The 26,326-nt window shown below is 45.8% G+C and overlaps 1 protein-coding gene across 9 annotated transcripts in view; it reads left to right on the forward strand.

Annotated features, from left to right (window-relative positions):
* The window catches only part of WDPCP (WD repeat containing planar cell polarity effector), a 148,514-nt gene extending 125,099 nt beyond the window's left edge, over nucleotides 1–23,415 (forward strand). For all 9 annotated transcript variants that reach the window (XM_030946091.1, XM_030946101.1, XM_030946095.1 and 6 more), the window contains 4 exons: nucleotides 8,255–8,390; nucleotides 14,850–14,944; nucleotides 16,419–16,447; nucleotides 22,292–23,415. In XM_030946091.1, coding sequence (XP_030801951.1) covers nucleotides 8,255–8,390; nucleotides 14,850–14,944; nucleotides 16,419–16,447; nucleotides 22,292–22,342 — 311 coding nt within the window. In that variant the 3' untranslated portion in view covers nucleotides 22,343–23,415. The remainder of the gene's footprint in view (nucleotides 1–8,254; nucleotides 8,391–14,849; nucleotides 14,945–16,418; nucleotides 16,448–22,291) is intronic.
* Nucleotides 23,416–26,326: the final 2,911 nt, after the last annotated feature.

Consider the following 26,326-nt stretch of genomic DNA (forward strand, 5'->3'; position numbering starts at 1 on the left):
GGCCATACCTTCATGAGTTCTTTACCATCCTCATCAATTTATGTTTACATAAATTGTTTACATGTGGCAATGACCAGATTAGCTATTTGGAAAGAACTCTGCCTGTGGATGCACTTATTCCAAAATAAAAGTCATTTTGCTTTTCTAAATTAAGTGCACTTAGAGGTAGAGAATGATTATTCTGAATAACATAAGAAAGAAAGTAATTTTATTCCCAAGTAGTCTATTGAGCAGAAATATTCTGAAATAATCTAATTTCTCATGTTGATGCTTTTTGAGGCACAGAAAAAGTCACAGAATTAACAACCAGTTTTGTTTTCCATCCATTGTTTTCATGGAGAGGGTGTGCCAGTGCAAGGCAGGAGTCAGAGATTCCTTTCAGTTTCCCTGAGTCAATGTACAGGATTTATTCTGGTCCGTGTCTCTCTTGTGGAGGAAGGAATGCCTGGCAGCCAGAGGAAAGGTCTGGCACAAGAACATACATAATTTCATTTTACCTGGTGCTGTCTACTTAACTTTCATCAGAAATGGGACAGTCATTGGCCTAAGCCTGTGTTTTCACTGAAGCTTTCTTCTGCTTTTTTACTCCTCCAAACTTGTTCATGCCTGCTGTGGCACAGAAAATTATGGCAGCAACCATACTTGACATGCATGACAGAACACAATGCCTTCGGAATCCCAGCATCAGGCCCTCAGAGGAGTTTTTATTGCTGCTACCAGAAAGTTTTCAAATTAGTATTTTTGGTGTATGTTTCTTTATTTGGAAGTGGGGGAGGTAAAAATTCTCCTTGTGTTATCTCATATTGCAGAAACTGAGACTTGATGGGTACTACATTATCCTTTTTGGACCTCAATCACTCCTAAAGATTCAAGATGAACTCTGCCTGCCCAGGCACCAGAGTCAGTGCCCCAGGGAATTTCTTCATATCTAAGGGATGTGCAGGATGTGTACTCGCATGCCCTTGCTGCCTCTCAGCTCTAGCTGTACATGCAGTTTTGCTTTAGGAACCTGTACCTCCAGTATTGCAATATCTTTTTCAGTCTCTGTCATCAAGAGTTTAAATACAGTTCAGATCAGTGTTAGTGGCCCAGCTCCAAATGAGGAGAATTGCTGCAATTCGTTATCTTGACAAATTAACTGGTCTGAGGCAATTCCTTTTTGAGAGAGATACAATTACCTAACTCTTGAACTCTAGCCTTGCTCCAATGCTGTGGCATAGCTATGCACCTGCTCAAAAAGTGTGGATACTACTTTCCCATCCATAAATACAATTCTTGCACTAGGAGCTGATTTAAAAAGAAAAAAAAAAGGCTTTCTGAGGTGCCAAGGCAGCTGGTTGCACAGGGGAGGGACAATATGGGAAATGCAGGGTCCTTGTCACCAAACCACGAGAAGAGAGGCTGGCACAGAGAGTGTTCTATCAGAGAAATGCATCACCAGTTGTCCCATCCTCTGTTTTGAGTCCAGCTTCCTGATCCTGAGTGGAAGAAGATGGCTGTTCTGCTCCCAATCCACCACTTGGAAAAGAGTAGCCCATTCAGACCTAAACCAGATTTAAAAAAAAATAAGTCCAAGGTGTTTTCTTCCTGGGATTTAGGCAAAAATTTCTATTTCAGTCCTTCAGTCTTTATATAACTGGTGGAAAATAGGTTGCCCATCAGCATTCCACTCCTAATGTGGACAGGAGCTGGTGCTCCTGGGAAGGCAGAGTGACCTCCAGCCTTGCCATCAACTCCTGGCCTTCAGGACGAGCTCCTTTCTGCCTTTTCTACCAAGCAATGAAAATAGATCCACAGTTACACATTGTTCTTCCAACCCAATGTGGGCAGATGCACTTCTTATCCTCTTCCCTGTGGAAAGCAACTCCTTTTGCCCCTCAGCCATAGCTCACCTGTGGGCATCATCTTTCCTTGTAAAAGAGCTCCCAGATGCTGAAAGATATCCCTTAACCATTCATTTGAACCACTGCCTTTTGGAAACTGTTTAGGATAAAGCCGTCCAGCAGAAGGCTTGTGTTTGCCTAGAGCCTCTTTGTATGGACTCAGTGGCTGGGAGTTTCCTTGAGCTCCTCTTTGAACTCCAAGCCTTCAGCATCCAAAACATTTAACCCTCAATTTCTTTTCTGCTTTATCAGTTTGGCCAGCTTCCAGCTGGCAGCATTCATTTGCAGTCTCCCATTCTGCATCTCGTGTTTGCAGATTTGTCTTTTTCAATTAACCCCTTGAAATGGTTTTCTTCTCCCCGGAGCCTACCTGCCTCCGGTCTGGCCGGCACTTCTCCCTGCTCTGGCTGCCTGAAGGGCAGGAGCCGGGAGTGGAGGAGCTGGGTCCCTGAGCTGGCAGTGCCAAGCAGAGGGCGTGCCCCACGCACGGAGGGCAGCTGAAGGAACACGCAGGTTCGGCAGTGCCGGCTCTGCCCGTTGTGGGTTGGGGCTTGCAATGCCAGAGGCACTCCTGCCTATGTGGAGTCTCTGGAGCATCACTTATGAATAATGAGATCTTCCTTGAATGCTTTCGCTGCGATGCTCGGGAGCACGCGCCCACATTTCCACTGCTGCAGCCTTCACCCCAAACAGTGGCAATGTCTCTGCTCGCCAGCAGCTCTTCCACAGCTTTGTTTTAGAACAGCTATTTCTAGAGAGTCACCTAAAATTTAAAACACAAAAGAAAAAAGGAAAAGGAAAAAAAAAGGAAAATAAAGACCGTGTTTAAAGCACCACTTACCAAACAAAGACATTGCCTAGTCTCCAGGACTGTCTTCCCTCCTGTAATTGCTGAGCAGTAGCAGCTGTAGGTTGCTCATCCTGGCTCTCCAGCTGGTTCACAGGCATCCACGGGGAGGGGAGAGCTGCTCACCCACTGCCAGGATTGCCCGGCAAACTTCACACGGGCTGGGAAACCCGATAACATCTAGAGGTGCAGCATCTCTATTGCTGAGACACCAGTCAAGCCTTTGAAGTGAGACGGGCTGGAATTGAAGCAAATTCTTGGTTGTTCAGTCCCTTCCAGCTAGAAACTCACCACAGCTTGGTACTACCACTCCTGGATCACCCTGTGAGACACACCTTTTTTTTTTTTTTTTTTTTTTAATTAATTAATATTGGCACTGCTGGGGTAGTTCCTAAGGAACTGATTACCTAGGCTCCAGGGAGATATAAAATTAACTATTCAGGCTGTATAGCGGTTAGCTTAATTTTGTGTATGATTCTAGCACAGCAAACGAGTAGTAGAGATGGAAATCTCAACCAGTGCTAGTAAAGACTCAGCATTTCCATTTCCAGAAAGTTTTAAAACCAGATTTCACAACAAGCTGCAGAAAACTGCTAAGTGAAGTATAACTGTCTATACTACCAAAAAAGCAAGAAAACAAAGCAGCTGTTTATAAATGTTAGCTTATTCTTTAGTTTTATCACATAACTTTTATATTAATTCTTAAATTTCCTGGCACATCCACTAAACAGTTTTACTGCTGCTAATACCTCTACTACCCAACTAGTGAAATAATGACATGTTATGCTACTATTAAGGATTGATTCTCCTGGTAGTGATTGAAGTGCCTTTTCTTCTCAGGCATCAAATTGTTAAACAACAGAACTGACAGAACTGAGAGATATTCAGATTTAATTTCAGGAATAATCTTATCCAGCTCTCTAAACAGTAACAGCTGTTCTCAATGCATTTTAGAGGTACTACAAAACCAATATTTCGACAATTTGTATTTGTCAAATGCAAACTTGTCAGCCTTGGGATTTAACAAAACAGCACAAAAATAATCTGAAAATAAAAATGCATGGAAAACTAGCCCAGAAAAAGCGAAGAAGTTTAGAGTTACATTTTTCCACACTCACAAACAAAGCTCTGTGGTTTCCCTGCAGGAATTTGTTGAAACAAAACAATTTTATTAGAATATGTTTATTTAGAAAAACGTTTTCTGGGAGAACAATTGTAGCCAAAAAAAAGAACTGGCCACATTCAAATCAGCAATGGAAGTTCCCAGTGATTTTGATGCCAGAAGCATTTTATGCAGTGGTTTTAGAAATAGCTTTATGTAGTTTGAGAAAACCTGGGATAGAATTAAGTTATCATAACTTGGTAATGTGTGAAATTATGTTCAATCTCATGCCTTCTGCGGCAGTTATCTGCCTTTAAAAAAATCCCCAAAATATCATAAAATCATGACAGCTTGCTTTCAACAGGTAAAAACTAAATACTTAATTAAAATTTTTTGCATAATAAGAGAAAATACAAATTTATTTACATAAAATTAGGTGTTCAAGTAAAAAAATTAATTTTGTTTAAATGCCTAAGAGAAAGAAAGTGTGATTGTTAGTAAAAGTCTACAGTTTTACAGCACTCACTTGAATTAACTATTTGTATTTCTCCAGACCCTTGATTAGTTTCTCTCAGAAAAACGCTATTTACCTCTTTTTTTTTTAGTGAAACAGCAATGTGGCTGAAGTCTGTGTGGTTCACTGGGAGTTCATTGGGATATATTTGCAATTCCTGAAGCAAAAAAGTGATATTTTATCTTTAGAAAGAGTTACAGTTTTTTGAACTTATTGAATTTTTCAGAGATCAGCATGAAGAGTTCTGATTAAACGCTTGCTTCAGCATTTTAAAGGCTTCTTGTGTCCCTGTTGCCTAAGGAGGTCGTACACGAGGATTGCTCTGTAAACATCAGATTGTACAGAATTGGCTCTGCACACCATGCCAGGCACACAAAGAGGAAGTCAAATGGCTTATCTCCCACTTATCAACTAGTTTATTTTTCACGCCCAAAAAAGGCTGCTACAAGAGCAGATGCTACTTTGTAAATAATTTAATGGCTGCTGTTAAGTAGAGCTGTCAATTTTGCAAACAATATTAAAGGAGATTTTCGTTTTACCACAGATTTGCACGTTTTGAAATGCATTTTTATCCCTGGAAGTCCAGTGCAGGATCCTGGAGAATGGAAACAGCTTCCGATTTGCAGACACAGATTCAAAAGAGAATAGATATGTTTAAAAATGACAGATGTGTGGGCAGGCAAGGCGTGATATCTCATCACCTGCATGCATTACCCAGAGAGCATCCTGCTCATTAAAGCATAGGAGAACTTTCAGTGGACTTGTAAAGAAAGATATTTGGCTCTTTCAGACAAGTGTGAGATGTAGCAATAGCAGTTACCATTTAATTTTGGAAATGTAGAATATGCATTGAGTCATTCTGTGGTTGGGTGTACACAATGCTATCCCAATATTGATCATGACAAATGGGATTTTTTTAAAAGATTTTAGCACAAAAGATTCATATTCTTGCATCTGGCAAAATACTTTCATGATGAAGCCACAACATTAGCACAATACCAACTCTCAAAAATTTTTGAAATTCAAATTCAGATTGAAATCCCCAGATCATAACATGTTAAGCAAATAGTAGTTTAAAATTTAAACAGCAAGAGTTTATTGTGCAAGAAGGCAAAGGAATATCTCAGATTGCCTGAATACAAAATCTTGGTGAAACTTATGATCTCTCCAGTGCTAGCACAAAGTCAGGTCTCTATCAAGTACCAAATCCTATCCAGAGCCCTCATCTAGATGTGAGGACCACCGCCCTCTCCCAGCTCTGTGGCATTGTTGCCAAATCCTTCCCTTTCTAATTAAAAGTGGGATATGTTGCCTCCAGTTTGGGATGGGCTGTGTTGTTTAAACAGTGTTCCTTGTGCATTTATTTTTCCTGCTTTAGCACTTCTCACAGGGAGCAGAGTCCATGTCCCACAACAAAAATATTTATTTCTTTACTCTATAGCTCATATCTGGTTTTGTGGCTTTGAACCACTCCTGGCATCCACACTGCAGCTGTATCCCCAGACCACAATAGGTTCAATGCTCATAACTATTTTAACATATCAGATATTTATTTTAGATATGAAAGTGCAGCGAAATCTGTTTGGACTCCTGTGGGTAAGAACCCTGCTCTTCCCCTGGTTCTATGCTTGCAGGTGACAGACTGCTCTCTTTTCCATGAGGTTTCCATGGATCCAGTAGCATTATTTAATAAGGTGTAGCTGTGCTACACCCACAGCACAAAATATCAGTCACTGGCCATGCTGTAATTAATTGCTCATAGCATTCATGTATTAGAAATATGGCACCCAAGGACTCTATACATCCAAACTGTAGCCCACTCCACATTAAAAAGCTGCTGGGTACCACCTGGAGCACATGCATGAGTTACACTGAAGTGTTTGATGTGAGGACTGGGATTTACTCAGCACTGGTTCTCAGCAGAGACAAGAAAACACAGATCAGTAGTGTGATGGAAAGCGACCAAGAAGAAGTTGACCCAATTCTGGCATGTTTCTTTTCTCAATACACACTCCTCTTTCAGCATCTCTCAGGGTTTTATGTTCTGGAATGTCCCCACCCCAGGAGTGGTGGCTCAAGAGAAGTGATGGGCATCATATATTGGTGAAAGTTTGTGGCTTTAAGGGAGTAAATTGTGAAGGCCTTAGTTGCTACTGAGTAAGTGGAAAAAGAAAAAAAGAGAAAAGAAAAATTAATTACAGATGCTTGACTCACACTGTACATCGGAGCTTTGATAATTTGCACATTCAAAGGTTTAACATTCTGTTACCTAACCAACTCTGGCCAAGTAAAGAGGGAGGCTCTTCAGGACCAAAGACTCTATTCAAGGTGGGAGCACAGCAGTGGGACCTGTGGTCCAGAGCAGAGGCTGTCAAAGTTTGTGCCACAAGACCTGTAGTGGATTTTGCCTAATTATATTTTTTCCCCCATCAACAGGAATTCTGTTTAAGCTTTTTCCCAGAGCTCTTCATGTATATGAAAAGCAGCTTCTCACAAACATTTATAAGTTCTCAATACTGTACCTCTCATTCTTTTGGCTTCTCATTCTGCAAGGCTCCAAGAAGACACTTCCAGAGAAACCTCCCTTATTTGCCCTGGATTTGAGTTTCTGAGATTAAAGCATTGCCCACACACTTACTTTCTCCTCTGCTTTTATTTCTCTTTGGATTCTTTTTTTCAAGATGGAGGAGAAATTGCGCCAGTGCTGGTTTAGCACCTTTATTTATTGTAGCGTGGTGTGCATGCTTGAGGTGTGCTGTCTTCAACCGAGTAGGCCATTTTCAACCATTCCCCACATTGGGGAATGGTTGAAAATGTGGGAACCAGCAGCACAGACAGACATCAGCTGCCTGGGAAAGCCAAACCTTGCCACACTTCACCCTCCCTCACGCCACAGATGCCAGTGGTATTTAGGTGGCATGAAGAGTAGAAATAGTCCACAGCACTCCCACAGCATTGGATTTTTAAGACTCAGAGGTTCAGAAGGGCTTACAAGGAGATTTGCCCTCCTAAGCCAGCAAGCGTTCTGGGTCTCCAGACGAAATGTAAACCAACAGCGTGGCAAACCTCGCCAGGCTGTCACATCCTCCCACTGCCCACGGTGCCACCATGGGTATCCTGCAGATCAGCTTATACAGGATCCAAGAAGGCAGAAAACAAGGGGAGAAAAACAGGATTAGAGGAGGAAAAAATGCAAAAGGGTCTTAAGATTTTGAGAAAAATCTTTTAAAGTCTTTATCTGTAACAGGATTTTTTTCCTTAATCCAAACTCTGCTAGCCTGCAGTTTGATTAAATTTTTTATTTATTTATTTTATGTCTCACACCTAGAATATGCAATTCCTCCTCTATATTTTTAAGTGGTTCAGATATTTTTAAAGAATTTCTGTTACCACAGGGCTCAGACAGGAACTTGTGAATTGGATGCTCATGCTTCACCTACTGAAGACTTCAGGCCTTAATTGTGAACCAAAATATTTTAAAACAAAGCTAAGGGAAGTCTTTATTTTTAAAGGAAGGAGCTACACATACTCCCCTGAGGAACTAGTCCAGTTGATAAGACTTTGATCCCTATGGCTCATGCAGCATCCTTTGGCAGCCAGCTGGACCTTCTGTAGTTGACAATGTAGAGAATGCATTTCCTCCTTGCTATCTACAGTCAATACACACTCTGTCTGTGTCTTTCAAAAACTCTTGGATCTGTTTCTTGCTGCTGGTCATTGGCTACTTGGCCTCCTTTTCAAGGGAAAAGCCAAGGGTGAAAGCTGTGGAAGCACGTGGGTTTCCATTCTTTTTGACCCCCTGCAAAAGAGGACACCCTTGTCCTTATGGGCATCCAAGGCAAAGAGCTGGCAGCTTGGTTGGTACTTTCAGATGAAGTGTGATACCATATCTTGATCCATCTTAACAGAACTTCTGGGGCAGTCAGATGAAGAAGACCCATCTTGTGAAGCTTTTCCTGACCAATCTCCAGAGCAGGCAGGAGGGTGCAACCCGCCTGCCCTCGGCCCTGCTGACAGACCACCAACGCAGAGCTTCTCCCACAGGTGAGCTGTGAATGGTTTCAAAATGTATGTTTGATATTCTGAACCTCCTTGACAACTGCAGTTGTTGTCTGCATCATCACTGTAAACACAACAAAACATTAACACACTAAAGACTAAGAAAAACCTGGAAGCCCAGAGGACAGGCGTAGACACAATGAAATCTCCAGAAACAGACAGTTTGCAAGCTTTTAACACACACTACTAGCACAACCATTTTCAAATTAAATCATCTGGGAAAAGGCAGCCTTGCTTGTTGAATGTGTAGAAAAGAGAAATACAGCAATGAAAACACAGCAAATTAACAGTTGCAGGTGGTGAACAGAACTTTTAAAAACATGACGTGATCTTTACAGATTTCTGTAAGCAAATCACTAGCCTGTAATCAAAATCCCTGGGAAGATCTTTTGAGAATGCCCTTCCTCTGAAGCTGATTAAAATCTTGAACTTAGCTATGAGAGAAACAACAGTTCTGATAATTGGGATATTTTCCCAACACTTCCATTGCTGGTGAATCTGCACACCATCTTGCAAGGGATAGGAAATTAAGAGAAACAGCTCTTCTGCAAAGATTCAAAAAGCATTTGTTTCTGTTATTTTTCTTTGTGCATTCTTGATAGAAAAGGAAAAAAAACAGTTATTTGTTCCCAGTGAGTATATAAATGTGTAGTATATATACTTATTTTTATTTTCTATGCCTGCTGTCTGTAGGAATGTTTTTAGTAAATCTGGTGTATGACATTGAAGTTCCACATTACATTCATCCCAGCCATTTGTATATAACTGTGCTGAACCCATGGTTCATTTTCTTCTTTCTTCATTTTCTTATTTCCTTCTCTTTCTGGAAATCTGTATGTTAACTAGTTTTCTGTCTCCCCTCACATGGAGGCATCGAGTTTATTCAGCCTGCAGTGCTATATTCATTTTACCAGCTGCACACAAGTGAAGTGTTTATTTTATACATTGCCTACAACTTTTAGGATATGGACACACTCTAAAGCTTTCAGAGCTATCTAATGGGTTTGGAGGTGGGCCTGGCTTTTAAAATACAGTGCACAGTTATTCCGTCTTAACTTTTGGGATGAAGATACCACTGTACTGATATGGGCAGATTATAGAGACAGTCTCCATGCTGGAGGCTGTGTTGTCTCCAGAGGGCTCCAAGTGCTCCAATAAAAGGAGCTCCTTTAGCAGCGCACCAGAGCCGAGACTACTCCCAGCGCGCCTGTGATCCCAAGGTATAAACACGCTGTCCTCCCTCCCTTTCACTCACCCTTTTCCTTCTGGAGGTTGCTATGACTCACCCAGCTCTGGCAGTCCCACGTCTGCCTTTGTCAGGTGTCTGGGGAGAGGCTGAGAGCTCAGCTTTGCCCCAACTCCTGGGCTCCCCCACTGACCATGTTTGCCTGCACCTACCCAGGTGGGTCACCATGAGTTGCTGAGCCTCAGGAGTGGCTCCTTGCAGTCACCAGAGCTGCACAAATGGCTGGGATTTCCCAAGGCTTTTGGTTGGAGAGCATAAAGCAAGCTCCCACCCATGCACCAGCTCCTCCACCTGCAGACACCTGGAGATGCCGCTGAGCTCAGCCGGGAGAGGCCGGAGATTTTGGTAGCCGGTTACAAAGCTATGGAAGAAAACTTCTCATGGCTTTCCCGGCTGGCCACAGCTGCTTGAAGCCTGCCAGCAAGAATTTAGGTTTCAAAGGCACTCCCTGTGACAACACCAGCCGGGTGGGAAGGTCACCTGCTGAGGCACAGGTGACTCCAACAACTTCTTCCCTGTGCCTAAAGAAAGCCACGGGTGGCTACAAGCACCCAGCTGTGGCTCGGTTTGCCTCCAGTTTCCCAGAGTTGCTCTTCTACAATGCATCTGCTGCCAAGTCTGCATCAGACTTCTTCATGGGAGGAAATCTCTGTAAAGAAAGGAAGTTTTAGTGTTGGGACCCTACATAAATAGGGCTGTTCTCTGTTCTGCAGTTATTGCAGTGTTTCATCTCTCTGTCCCAGATACTCCAGCATTACCAGAGACTTCTGGGTTTGTAATTGGCTTCTTCTGGGTAGCAGTGGTTCTTTAAGTTCCTGTAAGAGACTACACCAGGACTTTGCAGCTGTTCAGCAAGAGTATTCAATGGCAGTTCTTTCAGAGTCTCTTGTTATCTGCCTTGGCTTTACATCTTTGTACCAGCTAGTCACACCAATTACTACATTACTGCATTTCTAACACAACTACCCCTATTAGTCCCAGATGCTGTCCCAAATCTGCAGTTCACTCAATTTTTGGAAGCTCATCTCCAGCACATATTTCTTTCTTCCTTGTATTTCAGCTCTTGGGACAGCTGAGGCATATCTCGTGAATTACAGCTAGGCAGAAATCATGAGCAAGGGCCCTGTGAAGACTAGCAGAAGGCACTTATGTTTCACTTGCCTAATAAACCTTGTTTCTAATGCCCTTCAGGGAGTTTGACATCTGCATATGTGTAACTGGAGCCCAGTTTTCAGGCTGTGTGATTTAAACAATCACTTCAACGAACATCATCGTCTTCTTTGCTTAACCAGGAAAGCCATGATCTGGGATGAAGACAGGGACAGAAAATGGACAGAAGAGGCTGGAAACAAAATAATTATTCATAAAACAATCTCAAGGGTTTATTTCTTTAAGAACTTATTCTTGATTTAACTCCATGATGTTTTATGGAAGCAGCAGTGGTGTTGCTGCCAGTGGAGAGCTGTAGTCAGCTTTCTGAGCCATACACACACAAAAAGTTAAGGGCAGTAAAGATTTCAGGACAACATTCCAGAAAGCAGCGATTTGTTTTCTGCCTGATTTCTTTCACTCTAACATAAAAAGGACAGTTAAACACCACCAACAATGCACAGTCCAGTGAATAATTTTATAAGATAAAGATCTCACCTCTGGCTTACATTTGGCATTGACCATTGTCTTCTCTCCTTCCAAGTGTCAGCTATGTTTTAGCCTGGAAGTTCCTGTCCTCCCATTACTTTTGTTGTCTGTTTATGAAAACGTTTTGATCAGCATAACCCTGCAGCAGAAGCTGGCACTTGAGGAGGATATTCTGGATGCTGCTGTTCCAAGGACCGAGGTAGCATGCTGATTTTCTCAGCCACACAAAGGAGCTGATCAGCTGCCTGTGAGACAGCTCACTTGTGATGGGTCAGCCAGAGAGTGCCTAGGACCATGCCAGAGTCTGGCACCAGAGTCACACAGAGCTGTGACTGCACTCACTCCTCTGCCACTGGCCTTGGTAGCTGCAGTGTGGGTTTCCTCCCCATCAGTGTGTAATTCTCTTTCCTTACGATAATGTGTTGTGGGCTTAAGTGTCTTCCATTTGTTGGCAGTGTGTGAAGCTGGGTTGGAGGGGTTTTTAGCTCATTATCCATCTACCTAGTCCCCATTCCCCAAACCAAGACTACTCCATTTTTAATTAGGCTATTATTTTAATACAAGTGATTAGGATAAAAGGAAAAATTGTTTATCATCACAGTGATTTTTACCATAAAACTTTCTTGTTGATTATGTCCTTAAGAATACACACATTCCTACTTCTCCTCAAATTTTTTATTTAATCTCATGAGCATGTCTGTATATTTTGAATCTGTAGCATCACTGACCAAACCTTAGGAAGTTCTAACAGCATCTTTCAGTTCTTTATGTTGGTTAATAAATCAGCATAGAGGGAGGGAATTAGAGTTATCCCACAGCATCCCCTTTTGTGTGTCACATAAAAAAAACCATTAAATGGATTTCTTACTCCTACCTGACTGTTCTGTGCAAATAAAGCAAGCATTCATCACTGTTATGGCTTCCACCTGTTTCAAAAGTCCTCTCTAACCAGGAAGCAAATCCAATCATAAAATAGCAGGAATACAGGTTGAGGGATAACGTCTTCCAGGTTCAGGTGTAATCCTACCAGCTGCCGTGTCTGCCTGAGCAGTTTTCAGTTCCAAATCAACTCTGTTAATGGGTGTGATGCAGGCATGTGGTGATGTGGTGGAGGAAATTCATGTCAGAAGTGGGATCCAGCAGCTCAGCTGGTTCCAGTGCTCTTCCTGCCTGGCTGCTGCAGCCTTCCCTCTCTTTCCTTCTCTTTCTTCTCTTCCTTCTCATTCTTTGCCACTGCTCAGCCCAAGAATGCAACAGCAGGCAGATAGAGATGGCTTTGTGCAAAGTTGCTCTCTCAATTTCTACATCTGTAAAACTGAGATAATACATTACCGAATTCAGAGGGGCAAATTAATCAGTCAGTGTGCACACTGCACCTTGAAAATACAAAATTAACTCTTCTTAGCCCGTAAGTGCTCAAGATGCATCAAGGTGTGTTCCATGGCCCCTTGATTCCAGACAAAGGTCCTCTTGATTAAATTAGATTGCTAATGTATTAACGCATTAGCACACTTGAAGAAAGAAAAGTTTGAAAAAGCAATTTGGCTTCATCACATGAATGGCATGTATACTTAATGGAAATTTTTCCAGCATTCACAAAACAAAGAAAAATCAATAAAATGTCTGCCAACTGTTCCACTGAAAACATTTTATAATCTATAGCACTGAGAATCCTGAGCCAAGATAAACCAGCCTTGCTGACAGAAAATACTGACAATTATTTTACATTGATTCAACTTGGCCCAGCCCAGACTGACCTTGTTTATTCATCTCAGTCTCTTAATTCATATTAACTTGGCATCAAAATGGGACATGTGGCATGTGGGCTGAAGACCCATTTCTGTATCTTAGACTCAGATAAATGTAGTGCATTGAGTACTTCCAGTGCCTTGAGCTCTTAGGTAGATTTATATGCATTAGACCGAACTGGTTAAGTTCCTTTTATCCCCGCTGGGCTTTTCATTTCTGTTGACTGTAAAACTAGAAGCTCAGTAGAGGTAACATCTTCTTCTAAGCCTTTGGATATACATGAAATCCTCCCGGTACTGGTCAATTTTAAAGACACATCCAAAGAGGATGGAGGGTTTTAAGCTCTTTTAAAATATAAAAATAGAAGGGTTATGGCAATTTGGCAGCCAAAAAAGCAATTTGCAGGTCTCGGCAGAATCCAAGGCTGTGTGTAAGAAAGCTGATCAAGACACTACAGAGGAGATAATGGGGTCGAAGAGCAGAAGAATCCCCCTGCTTTTGCAACCAGCATAATCTGGTCTCCAGTGAAGTTTCTTAGTTTCTTACACTGAACCAATAAAGCTTAGTGTGATGGGAGAGTTGCATTACTGCAGCTTAAAAATGTCTCTAGAAAGCTGATGAGGAGAGGTGCTTTTAGTTGCTTTACATGTCCCCAGCTGCTTGCATAGCTGTCTTCTGGCTGGTAGTGGGAAGACAAAAGCATGGGGAAAATCTCAGCTTTTTCTTTAATTATTTATGTTCTCATCAGTAATAAAGGGCTTTTTATGTCTGGAATGTATTATTTGTATTATCAAAGTTAAATGAGATTTTGCACTGGGGCAGTGAAGAAATTGGTTGCTGCACAAAAGCATTCACATTTTTATTCTCACAGCTACACTGCTGTTGTAGCTGAAAGCCACCCTAGAGTAAAACACTACTTGAGTCAAACATGACTACATCCACTGAGGAGGAAAAGCTGCCCAGATGATGAGAATCCTCCCAAAAGAGTTCCCAGTTGGCCTGGCATTGGATGTTTAGTTTATTTTCTCTACTTGACTCATTCTTGATGAAAGCAATGCTCCCTTGGACTTCACCGGGCCTGGCAGGTTGTGGATGGCAGGATGAGCAGCGAGTCAGCAAGCCAAGATGGCACATTGAGGCCTCCAGGTTTCCAGTTCCACTGCCCTGGGAATGGATTGCCTTTCTACATGGCTGTGTAAGCAGACATTAATGATGGCTGAAGAAACCAAGACTAGCAAAACCAAAAAAAACCCAAAAAGACCAAAACAAAACAAAAAAACCCCAACAAATTAATCTGCATCTTCCATAACACATAGTTGATGCTTTCCTCCCTGCACCTCCTTCACAACTTGGATTTCAGTGATGAAAGTGGTGTAGGGACAAAAATTTCAGAAAATCAGTGCTGTATTTTGAGTCTGATATCCTCCTCTCCTGGCATCTGCCCAACTTCCTCTGTGCAGGGCTGCCAGCAGTGCCTGGTGCCTGCTATGTGTGTTACATGTCCCCAGCCTGTCCTGCTTAACAAAACTAATTACTCAAAACACCACCAGCTTTATACCTCATCTTTGAATGACAGGACAGTGCTGGAGCGACTGCATGGCCAAATGAGCGATCCTAGTGACGCTCAGTCAACAAACCTACTGGCATCTGATGGAAAAGAGCTGCAGTTTGTAGCCAGGAAATTACACAGGCTGCTGTATACTTGAAAAGATAGAAAACAAACAGAATAGCTTTATTCTGCTCTGCAGTGTCTCCCCAGCTCTGCGGGCATTGCTCACTCCCCTTCTATCACTTCTGTTTTGTTTTCCAAGACCCACCAGCCACAGACAAGCAGAGGACACTGAGCCTGGAGCGGATGGCCACACCACCTCCCTGATCAAGAAAACATTTTCCAGCAGCCAGGAAGGTAAGTGAACAAGTCTTTTTCAAATATGCACAGGGGAATGATGAAGCTAGAAATATTAGTAATTCATATCTTGAACATTCATTTGGGTCCAGGAGAAAAAACAAGGCATTGCAGCATGAGCTCAGTTTGTGTATTCCTAGCAGGGAGGACTCAGCTACTGGCTCATGGAAAGTAGAATAAGTCGACCAATCACCTGAATCTCCTTATCTTGCAGCAGTATCCCTGATTTAACACAGACAGGCAGGCTTTGTTAGTCCCAGCTGTTGTGGCTCTGTTACTCTGTGCAGGAGCCAGCAGCAGCAGCAGAGCCTGCCCACTTCCATGGCTGGGGCAGCAGCAGCACACGCGGTTCCTGCGGCGCTCTGGAGGAAGCCAGGGCGGCTGCCTTGCTTTGGCAGCACTTGGCATTCCCATCACAGCAGAGCCCAGGGAGTGCAGCAGGCCAGCAGAGGAGCAGGCCAGCATGAGAAGGTCATGGTTGAAGAGCTGTCCCGTGAAGAAAGTCAGGCAGGGATAGGTCAGAGTGTTTGCACAAGGGGTGAGACGAGGGTTTTTATCTCCTGCCCTGTCCGGGTGTCCCGTCGCTGTACAGACAGGTAGGTAGGAACAGAGCCAGTCTCCAGGCACAGGGAGGCCAGGTGGTTCCTACAGCCACAGCTGAAAGAGATTATTTCAAACAAGCCAGTTATAGATACACTTCCAGCTTGCAGTGAAGCTGAACTTGCCACTGCCACAACGGGTCAGTCCTACTGCCCCCTCACCACCTTCTTCTACCCACATTCTTGGGACCATGCAGGGAGCTGACAGCACATTAATCCAACCCCAAATCTGTTAGTTTTCTCTCCTGTGGGCTTTTGTGCATCCCATGAACCAACCTGCCCTGTGTGGGGATTAGAAGACACCACAGACAACACCAAGAAAGGGGCAGAAGGACACTGCCTGCAGCAGGACTTCTTTTTGATGTTGGCAGCTGTTAATTCGGCTCAAGCTGTAACATGAAGCCTCATCCTGAAGCAGCTCCTGCAGCAAGCTGGCAGCACACAGCCCTCCAAGACAGGAGGTGAGCGCTCAGGCAGGCAGCCCCACCACCCCAGGGCTCCCCCACTGCAGGGAGAGCAGCGTGCTGCAGCCATGGCTGTCCTAGCCTGCCCATCCCAGTCCTGCAACAGCTCAGGACTACCTGGGATCCCTGATCTGCTGCTGGCCTTGCATCTCCACACTGCCTCATCCACAAAAATCATGGTTGCTTTAACTTGTTGTGGTGTTTGAGCGAATATACATATCCTACGTGTATAGACTTGTATATGCAATATATTAAGTATTTTAATTCATCCATGGAATAACATGATATAAAATAGCTTTTTTTATCAAAAAAGTGAAAGTAATACCTCTGTTTGTTTGGGTTTTTCAGTGAGTTAAATGGAATGTAAATAACATGGTGGGTGTTTTTTTTGGTTTTTTTTTTTTCTTGAAGGAAATATGAAAGCCGTTCCTTCAGAGCAGGTAACGCATTTCTGATTTATTATTTTATTTCTGCTTATTATTATTTACTCTATTTTGAAGCTTCCTGAAACTCCCCAAGCCTGTCCATGCAAGCTGTCTGCCTGCAGGGCTCTTGCTGGAATTGGTAGAAATGCTCCTGTATGGTTCTGCTAGAGTAGGGCTTCACCTGCTGCTTTGTGTTGAGCACAGCACGTGAAGCTCTCATCCTCCAGCCACGTTTATCTTACACGAGCTAACCAGCGCTGGCTTGGCACTTCCAAGAGGAAGATTGCAGGGAAAAGGGGTGAAGTGCTTCCCTATGTTTCATTATAACTCTGAACTGATTTAACTGTGAGGTGCTGCCAGTAGAGGTGGTCCATCCCTTCCCACACTGCCAGCCTCCAGGCCTTGTCCCGGTGCCAGCTCAGGCTTCCAGCCTGCAGGAAACTCACTGTAGGGGGAGAGGAGGAGAAGGGAAACCTGCCCTGCCCCCCATGTCCTTCATCTGCCACGGGGACATTCCCTCCTGGCCTGGTTTGGGATCCCAGGTGGTTGGGAGTCAGTGGGGGTGCACAGAGAACACAGATATAGGGTGAGCCTCTCTCCAGAGCTGCTGAGTCAGCAGCACGCAGCACAAGCATGCTGACTCAGTTCTACACTACAGGAAAAACTAAAATAAAATAAAACAAATGATAAAATAACTCATGGCAGCACCAATGAGGGCACAAGAGTGCCTGTGTTTTAGCCTTCTCCCAATTACAATTCCTGTTTAAACTTTTGTTTTTGAGGCCAAAGTATTCAGTGTTTGGCCTCAGTGCAAACAGATCATTTAATAAAAAAAAAATTTAAAAGAAACACTTCAACCTTCCAGCAGAGCAGGATGGCACTTATTTATTTCTTTCATTACAAAACCAGCCTGTGCCAAGTAAAATTGTGCTCTAAGAGCTGTTCTACCAGTCCTGAAGCACTGAGGAAGAACACCCAGCAGCCCCACCTCTGCAGCTTCCTGCAGGCCCCTGTGCCTTTGCACTGGGTGGAGGATGGGCACAGGCTGGGGACCAGGTGCCGGAGTCCACCACGTCAGGGTCACACCAGAGGGAAATCCTCATCTCACAGGACCTCTCTGTTTGCCTTTGGATGATCTTGGCGGTCTCAGGACACAGAGTGAAGTAAAGCACAGCAGCAGTGATGGTCTGGAGACATTGGGGGATCCCTGGCTTTGCAGCTGGGTTAGCCAGCAGTTACCTGTTCCTTCCCCAAGCTCTGTGGAAGATGTTCTTGCCTTCACATAAGCAGCTGAATTAATAAACTGAGAAGTTCATTTGAAATCTCTGGACTATAACAGTGAAATCCACAAGCCCAGACATTCAGGCTATATAAGGAGAATGATGCACAGAAGAAAGCTTTGCCATCACATCATTAAGGACCTACCCAAGGGAGTGGTTAAAGCATTCTTTGGTTCCAGAAAGTCACTGCAACTGAGTGGTCACTGTTGCTAAAAGCTGGTGGGTCAAAGTGTGACCTCTGTGACCTGGGAGTAGGTGTTTCTGGAGAAGAGCAGCCATCCATGTAACACTAACTTTATGCTTCCATAAAGTTACATTTCCATGAAGAAAACATTTCCATCAACATTTTGTTCTGACTTTTAAGGGCATGTGGAAATTCAGAAGTCTTGCAGCAGCTGGGTACCAGCAGGGGAACCAGCACCCAGCAAATCAGACCAGACCCTTCTCGCTGCTGAACCAACCTGTGGCTTTAGTCCAACACATCCCAAATCCATCCCAAACCCACCATCAGCAGCTCTTCCCCTGGACATCACCACCAGCCTGCTGCATGGTGGACAGCCCGTTCCTGAGGTGCCCCTTTCACCCCGCTGCCTCCCGGGCTGGCGTCCCCCTGACTCCACTTCCCGCATTGCTTCAGCCGGAGCTCGCACAATACTGGGCTTGGTGCCACCCCAGGGGAGCACACCCAAAACCCGGCCCTTCTTGCACAGGCAATTCTGCAGGAAGATCCCTGCAGCTGGGAGCTGGAGGATTTGCTTTGCCCTCCTTTGCCAGTTTGCTGGGGAAAGGCTGGAGCCAGGGGTGACCTGTTCCCAGCACGAATGGCCACTGAGGCCTCGGCAGGGACGGACCTGACACGGGCCTGCCTTCTGCGGGTGCATCACAGCACATGAGCTCCTCACTCGCTGCTGCTCTCAGCTATGAGGAAGCTTCTCCTCCCTGAAACTGTGGAGATCGTGCAACAAACTGTTCCCAGTGACCTGCCAGAGCAGCTGGCTGTCACACAGCCAAGCAGTGCTCAAGCTGTTGAACAAGATTTGTTTTCTGGAGGAGAGTGTTAGTAGTGGCTCAGAGGCAAGACTCTGCTACCATGGGGGTCACCTGTGTCCTTCCAGCACCAGCACAGGTCACCTGTGGCCTGCCTGCAGCCCAGTGGTGGCAGGGTGATGGTGGGCAAGGGCTGCTGAGGTCTTCTCAGCTGGCAATAGGACAAGCGCAGTCTTAGGTGGCTTTGCCAGACTGGTTTTGGGCTGGCCAGAGGATCCCACCACTGAGCACAAAGGTGGGGATGAAGATAGATGGTGGAGGAATGAGGATAACCTGCAGCTTTCCTTGCCCTGTGCGTGGCTTGTGTGGGTATGGCTCCTCAGGCAACAGGGCTGAAGCAGGTGAGAAGTGAGCATCCCATGCTCAATATTTGGGGTGGCCAGGATTTGGTGTTCATGTTCCATCCTGGAGGTGAGATTGGGGTGGCCTGGAGGACCGTGCTGCTTGAGAGCCAGCCCAGCCTTGCTGCTCTGAGCAGGGTGGTCCCAGAGGTCCCTCCTGCTCTGTGTTATTCTGGGATTTGATAATCTTGAGCAACTGTGTAGGTTAGTTCAGAGCTTCCATGTAGGAGCACCCAGAGTTGGATTAGTGAAACCAAGGCTCCAAACACCTTGGTCACCTACCTTGATACAAACAAGACCCTTTGGAAAATGTTAATCTCAACTGCTCTCTTGATCCTGGACCAGAGACTGATCTTCTACCAGGGAATTTAAGGTGCTGAAACCAATGGCTCCTTAATGGCAACCAGGTGATAATTTTAATCTGTTATCACTCAGTGGATTATCTATCACCCAGAATGGTTTAATATTGTGCTATTCAAGGGAAACAAGGCATTCCCAGTGAAAAGCAGTGGTACCTATGGATCCTAGCAACAGGCATGTCCTTCCTCCTAGTCATTCCTGCAGCCTGGTACCAGGCAGTCTTCATCTGAATAAAGCAGGTGTTTAAAATAATTTCCCGGGGCTCCTTCATTTATTCTCCTCTCTCCCACTCTTGTCCTTTCCCATCTTCATCATGCCCTTGGGAATAATCCCAGGAGGAAAAGCGTAGCCTCCTGGGAGCAGTACAGCAGCGCAGGGAAGAGGTGTCTCTCTATTTCCCACTCCAGGAGAGTAGAGGGATCCTCTGTTCTGCCTCAGACCTGTGGAGACAGAGCAAACCACTGCCTCCATCCTGCCATCCCTGCAGGTCTGGGATGACTTAGTGGCTTTTCAATTACAGGGTGTGCCTTCCCATACCGCTCCTCCCTTCGCCTGCCGGAGCGGGACCACATCATTACCATGAAAACCCCATGATCTGAACTCTCCAGGGCACAAGGAGATGCTCTCCTGTCAGGATATTCATGTTTTCCTTCTCTGGAGCACCAGCAGCTCCCTACCATAGGGAGCAGCACTGCAGTGCTGGCTGTCCCTGTTCCTGCACAGCCCTCTTCCTGCGCAGTGAAAATTAGCTCTCATCAAATTATCACGGCACCTTTTATTGCTGGGGTGCTCCAGCAGAAGAGATGCAGATATCAGAGGAGGATTCCAATCATTACCACTCTTCAGCCTTTGATTAACATTAAACAGCTGCAAACTTCATGCCACATCACAGGCTTCCCACGCGACACCGCCAGGTCTGCGTTAGTGTGACCAGAGAGGTTTGCAAATAGGATTTTTTAAAAAGTATTTTTTTAAAAAGCAAGTAGGTAGATCTGCAGGGCTGGATTCTTGTTCACATCTCCCCAGACAGAGGCACAAATCACAAACCCAGGTCAGATACCCACCTGATGCACTCTGGACCTTGCACCTCAAGCAACAGGGACCTACCCAAACAGCCTTGGACTCTTACATGGTCAAACATGCTGTGGGGGCTTTTTCCAGCCTGCATTCACCTGCCCACCGACTCTCTTCATCCCCAGAGCAACCACACACAGAAACCCCTCTGCATAAGGGGGGACAGTTCTGGGGACAAAAGAGCCACCCCTCCCTTACCTTCAGCCACTGATGCTCCTCAGAGCTTTACTGGAAAAAAAAACCCATGTTTTTTGAAGCCTCCAGCAGGTGTCATTCAGAGAGCAAGGAGACCCCACAGAAAGCTTGAAGCCACCCAAAACCCAGGGCACATACACACAGCCCCACCATGAGGGCTGCTGCCAAGGAAGGCACCTCATAACCTCCCTGAAGTGAGAGGTGCCTTACTGAGCACAAGTCTCAGTGGTGAAGCTGTGCTTCACATTTCCGCTCTGGAATAACCTGATGGGGTCTGGGATGCAAGCACTGGTTCAGCTGGGACATCAGGGACACTTTCAAATCATCTTCAAAATACCTCTGAGGGTTTTCAAGGGCTTGTATTTTGTCAGGGCCACCTCTCACCATCTCCCTGCAAGGGAAGAGCCAAGCCATGGGCTGGAAGCTCAATGTCCATACAGAGCTTGTTTGGAGCCATTGCCCTTTTAATGCTCCCTCCATACTGAGATAGGGAAGTCATGGAGGGAATGCTGTTTTGGAGGGAGATCTCTATCTCTGTGCTGAAGTGCACATGCCATGAGATGGAGCTGCTGCTCTGGTAAAGGTTCCTTGTGAAACTTCAAGAGTTAGGAGATTTTTTTTTTAATCTTCCCTGAAGTCAGAGAGCCAGGGAGTCACTCACATGAGTCCTGTGCACCCTCACCAGTGCTCCCACAGCCTGACACAGCCCTGACAGCCACCTCCTGGATCCAAGCCCACCCCCTCTTCCCACGCCAGCCAGTGTGTTTTGCCCTCTGAGACGGGACAAACACATGTTTCCCTTTGTTTCCAGCTCCACACCTAGTTTTTTTCTTTGCATCATGAAGGGCTGGCTACTCATCTGTAATTCAAAAGAAAGCAATGACTCACTAGACTGCATCGCTTTCCAAGGCAAAGCATTTCATGCATTTCGCAGGCACGCTAGCCCTGGCCCGGGTTATGAAATAACCTCTGCTGGTGGCACACATTCTCCCCATCTCCATGTCCTTTGAAAACCCAGAGGGCTCAGGCTTCCACCCTGCACAGACACAGAGTGCAGGATGGGGATTTGTGCTTAAATCACTCGTTTGCATTGTGTGAGGAATGCCAAATGCCATCCCCACTTTAAAACCTGGCTGGCCACACATGGGCATTAACCCGGCTTAATTAAAAGGTAAGAAAAACCTAAAGTTTCACTTTTGCCAATAGGTTTCCAAGCACCAGGTGAGGGGTCTCTAAGGCAGGTGGAGCCTCGGCTGCCAGCCCCTCACATCCCAGAGGACACCATGCACAGTCCCTGGAGCTGCAGCCCCTGGTTCTCCCAGGAACAGCAGGGTCAGAGGGGTGTGAAGGGGCTTTAAAACAGATGAGAAATGCCTTACCTTGAATGATAAGCCAGTCTGCACCATTTTGGGGCTATGTCCTTAGTCCCCCAGGCCAAAGTGGGACAGTGTCTACAATTGTCTCTTCTCCCTGGGTTTGGGGTGGTGTTTTGATTCCTGTGTTTCCATCCCCCAGTGCCTCTCCCTGCAGCCTGCTTGATCCTGCCTGTCTTTCCCCCACAGGAGACTGGAGCCAGTGGGTCTCTCCAAATTGTGCACTTTGGGCTGGTGTGACTGAGCTGCCAAAGCAGAGAAGAGGAAACCTCACCAAGGTGGTGAAGTTCACCTGCCCTGGGAAGTCCTTCAGCAAACTTCCAGCCAGCCCTGGGTCTGACCACTGGCAGATGACAAAACACCAGGCTTAGAAAATATCCCGTTCTTAGACCTCTAAATTATTTCTGAGTTCATATTGGTATGTCCATGCACAAAGTGCCCTGTGTTTGCTTGTGGAGGGCAACTTGGTGATATTTTCATCAAAGGTGTCAAAAAAGTGAGTAATTGCTGATCCCCATTTACTGGACAAACTCAGTGCTGAAAAATTTGGTGGGGTTTCTTGGATGCATGCATAAGCTTTTCAGGAGAAAGTCTGTAATTCTCTATGCATTATATGTTTTTACAATCTTCACTTGGAAGCAGATTTGAATTTCCACTTAAGGCTCTGAAAACCGTCCTATTGAGATACCAGCAGATAAGATCTTCACTCATGATACCTCTATGAAAGAGCAGCCTTTCACAGTCAGCAGCATTTTTCAAAGAATGCTCTCAATTTTCAAATCTAGATATATCATCTTAGTTGAATAACCATTATTTTGCCTTGAAAAAAAGATGCGGAGCCTCTTAAGCATCATTCCATTGGAGTCCAGATTTTAATCTCCCTCCTCTAACCACAAAGAGAAAATGCACTGAGAAGAGGACCTGTGCCAGCCCTCTCTGTCTTTTTCTGGCAGTGAAGAGGGGCGAGCATCGTCGTGGGTCCTTCCTCCCACCACCTGATGGAGCGCAGAGTGTACGGACACAGATGTAAAAAAATAAAAAACCAAAACCCACAAGACATTAGAACTATTTCATTAACAAAAATTCTGCTTTTGCCCAAATAAAATATTTATAGTCCACTTTCCCCTGTGAGTCAAAGTTCTGCTGCCTGATGGGTGATTTTGGTTGCACCCTTTTGGCACTTCGTCCCAATCTGCATCTTTGCACGCGTGTATTCAAAAGAGACACTTTGGTTGGAGGTTTGAAGGGAGCCAAGGGCTTGCAGCCCGCAGGGTTTTGTACACTCAACAGGGAAAGACAAATAAAGAGAGCTTTGGAACAGAGCAGCTGCTGCCTCGCTTCCCCACGCAGAGCCGAGGTGGTGACGGCTGAGCTTGTAGAGGAGTGTGCCTTAAATGTCCCACGGATTGAAGTGGAATTTCTGGAGAACACACGGCACGACGCTGGACTGTGGTGACAGGGGCTCGTTCTGCCTAAGAGGCTGCAGCACATGGCCCTGCCATACAGCTATTTTGCTGAATTGCAGCCATATTTCTGTCAGTACAAGTGATGCTCTATATGAGGGATTAATCTGACACCAGACAGTGATTCTTAATCCTTCAGTATATCATAATCTATTTACTTTGCATGCTAAGAGGATTTCAGCTTAAAAATATACAGGAAGTGATACTAGAAATGTACATAAGGTCCAGAATGCTGTTTCCTAAAATTGCATTTTTTTCATAAAAAAATATCCTCGCATGGTTTTCTTGGAAAAGTCCTGTCTGACCAGGAAAAAAAAAGTGTTGAATAGGGGTTTAACTGGAAATAGGCTGATGTTTCCCTTTAGGCTTCATCCCTGTGACCATTTTCCCCCTCCTCCTTCCCCACAGCATTTTGTGCTTGGCAGTGCGACATGAAAGGAGAGCTCTCTGGTACAGCAGCTTCCTCCTCTGGGAGGTTCACCTGCAGGCTTTTTACTGACAAAATCAAAACAGGCTTGGAACCAACACGGGATTTTATGTGCATTAATTGCTGCTCAAAGTGTAAGAATTAGCAGTGACTGGCTAACACAGAGGTCAGCGCAGGGAAAACCACAAACCAGTGGTTCCTTATTCAGCTATAATCACCTGTTTTCTCTGCTCCCTGCCAGGAAGGCTGCCTACAAAATAACTGTAATAAGTCATGTTAGTGGGCACAACTTCTGAAACTTACAACAGAATTTTTGGTTATAATTCTTTAATAATTTAAGTCATGCTCAGCCATAATGGCTTGAGTTCCTGTATCCAAAAGAGAAGTTACTTACCCAGCCAGCAGCAACCCTGTCCAGCCTCTGCCTACCTCTGCATGGCCCACTAAGGGTGTTCCCATCACCACCTGTCCCAGCTCCCTGCCACATGCAGGGGTTCTACAGCAAAGCAGGGACACAAATGCTGTTAGCAAATGCTCTGCTAACAGCAAATAGGTCATGGATTATTCCAGGTCCGTGAAGCACCAGCGCAGAAGCTAAGGGGAGCCCAAGCTGGGAATGTTCTCCCCTCTGTCCCTCCTCCGGCTCACCCCAAATCCTGGCCCTTCAGTGGCTGCAGGAAAGCCCCAGGTGGGTGTCTTTGGGGCAGGCACTCCTGCAGAGGCAGCTGCTTGGGCAGGAGCAGGGGCTGCGGGGCTGAGCCAGCCCTTGGCTCTGCTGCCCCCGGCCCCGGCAGCTCTGTGCTCCAGCAGCAAGTGTGAGTTTAATTTAAAAAAATTAAATAATAATGGTAGCCATGCACCCAGCAGCCTTCTTGCTGGAGAGGTGAGGCACGAGCCAAGTAGGCAGCTCTCTCAGAACCAGGTTGCCCTAAAAAGCTTGGCAATCCTGCTGGTGCCTGCCCCTGGAGCCGGGCACCAGGCGCCGTGCCACCTTACCTGCCGTGACTCATGCTCGGGGTGGCAGTGCCTGTGCCAGCCTGGAGGGAGCCCACAGTGGGAGAGGTTTGCAAAATAGGGAGAGTGCTGGGCCCCCCCAAACCCAGGCATGACCCTTCCCAGCCTGTGCTCACCCACCGACACCCATTTGGGAAGTCAAGTCTTGCCCACCCTGCTGGCGCTGACTGGAAAAAAATGAAACAAATGGAGCCGAGCATTAAGGGCACAGCCATGATTTGGTGTCATCTGACCAGGTCTCCTCTTGTGCTCCAAAACCACCTGTGCTCAGCAGCCAGCTCCATCACCATGCTCCAGGTCTGTGTGAGTGGGACAGGAAAAAGCCCAAACTGCAGTGTGGGAGTTGCTGGATGAACCAATGATCAGTGGCACCTGGTATTCCTGGTGCCTAAATCGATGGGGAAGGTGGGAGCACGTGAGCATCCCTTGGAGTCCAACACCCCAGAGCAGAGCCCCAGCCCAGCCCCACTGTAGGGCACTGGATGAAGAGGTTTAGGACCTTGTCACCAAAACCAAAATTCAGGCTCCCCTCTTGGCTGTGTCTCTCAGCATCACTTACTGAGTTATACTGGAACACAGTTTACAAGGATGATGAAGTGTGCATCATTTTTGTTTGAAGAGGACAGAAGGTGTGTGTCTGGGGGATTGTGTGTTGTACACCTGCTGGATCTTATCTCTCGAGTGCTCACTAAATCTGGGAGGGCAACTCGGGTTCATTTTGTGCCCAGCACAGATTTATTTTTTTTTTCCCCAGCCCCAGGAGGGCTGGGACAACTTTTTCCCCTTTAAAAGGAAGGGCTTGGGGATGCATGGACCGACGCACCAGCACACGTGGCCCTCACTCAAACTGCCTGTACACCTTGGTGATTGCAGAAGAGAACAATTATTGTATAGTAGAAGTATAGATATCTTTCTAAAAAATACTTAGATATCTTTTATCCATATACATGCGCAGAAGGAGACAACAAGGAAAAGATACACTTAAAGAAAACTCCCCTGACATTGACTCAGTCCCTCGAGCCCTGCCACAGCTCCCTGTTGCACCGATGGGTGCGGGCGGCCACCCCCGCCTCGGGGCTCTGCCACGGCCCCGGGAGGTCGCACGGGGCTGGCACGGGTGGCTCCTGGGGCTGATCCCGCTGTTTTCCCGCGGGAAGCATCGCAGTGCCAGCCCCGATCGCTCTCCACCGGGATGCTGGAGCGGGAAGGCGGGGACAGGCGGTGAAACTCTCCCCAAAGCAGCCGCGGGGAGCGTCGGCCCCGCTCACCCCGCTGCGGTCCCGCTGCCCGGGGCCGCCGGGGACACCAGCGGTGGGGACA

Source organism: Camarhynchus parvulus, chromosome 3 (genome assembly GCF_901933205.1).
Source record: "Camarhynchus parvulus chromosome 3, STF_HiC, whole genome shotgun sequence".
NCBI classification, from domain to species: Eukaryota; Metazoa; Chordata; class Aves; order Passeriformes; family Thraupidae; genus Camarhynchus; species Camarhynchus parvulus.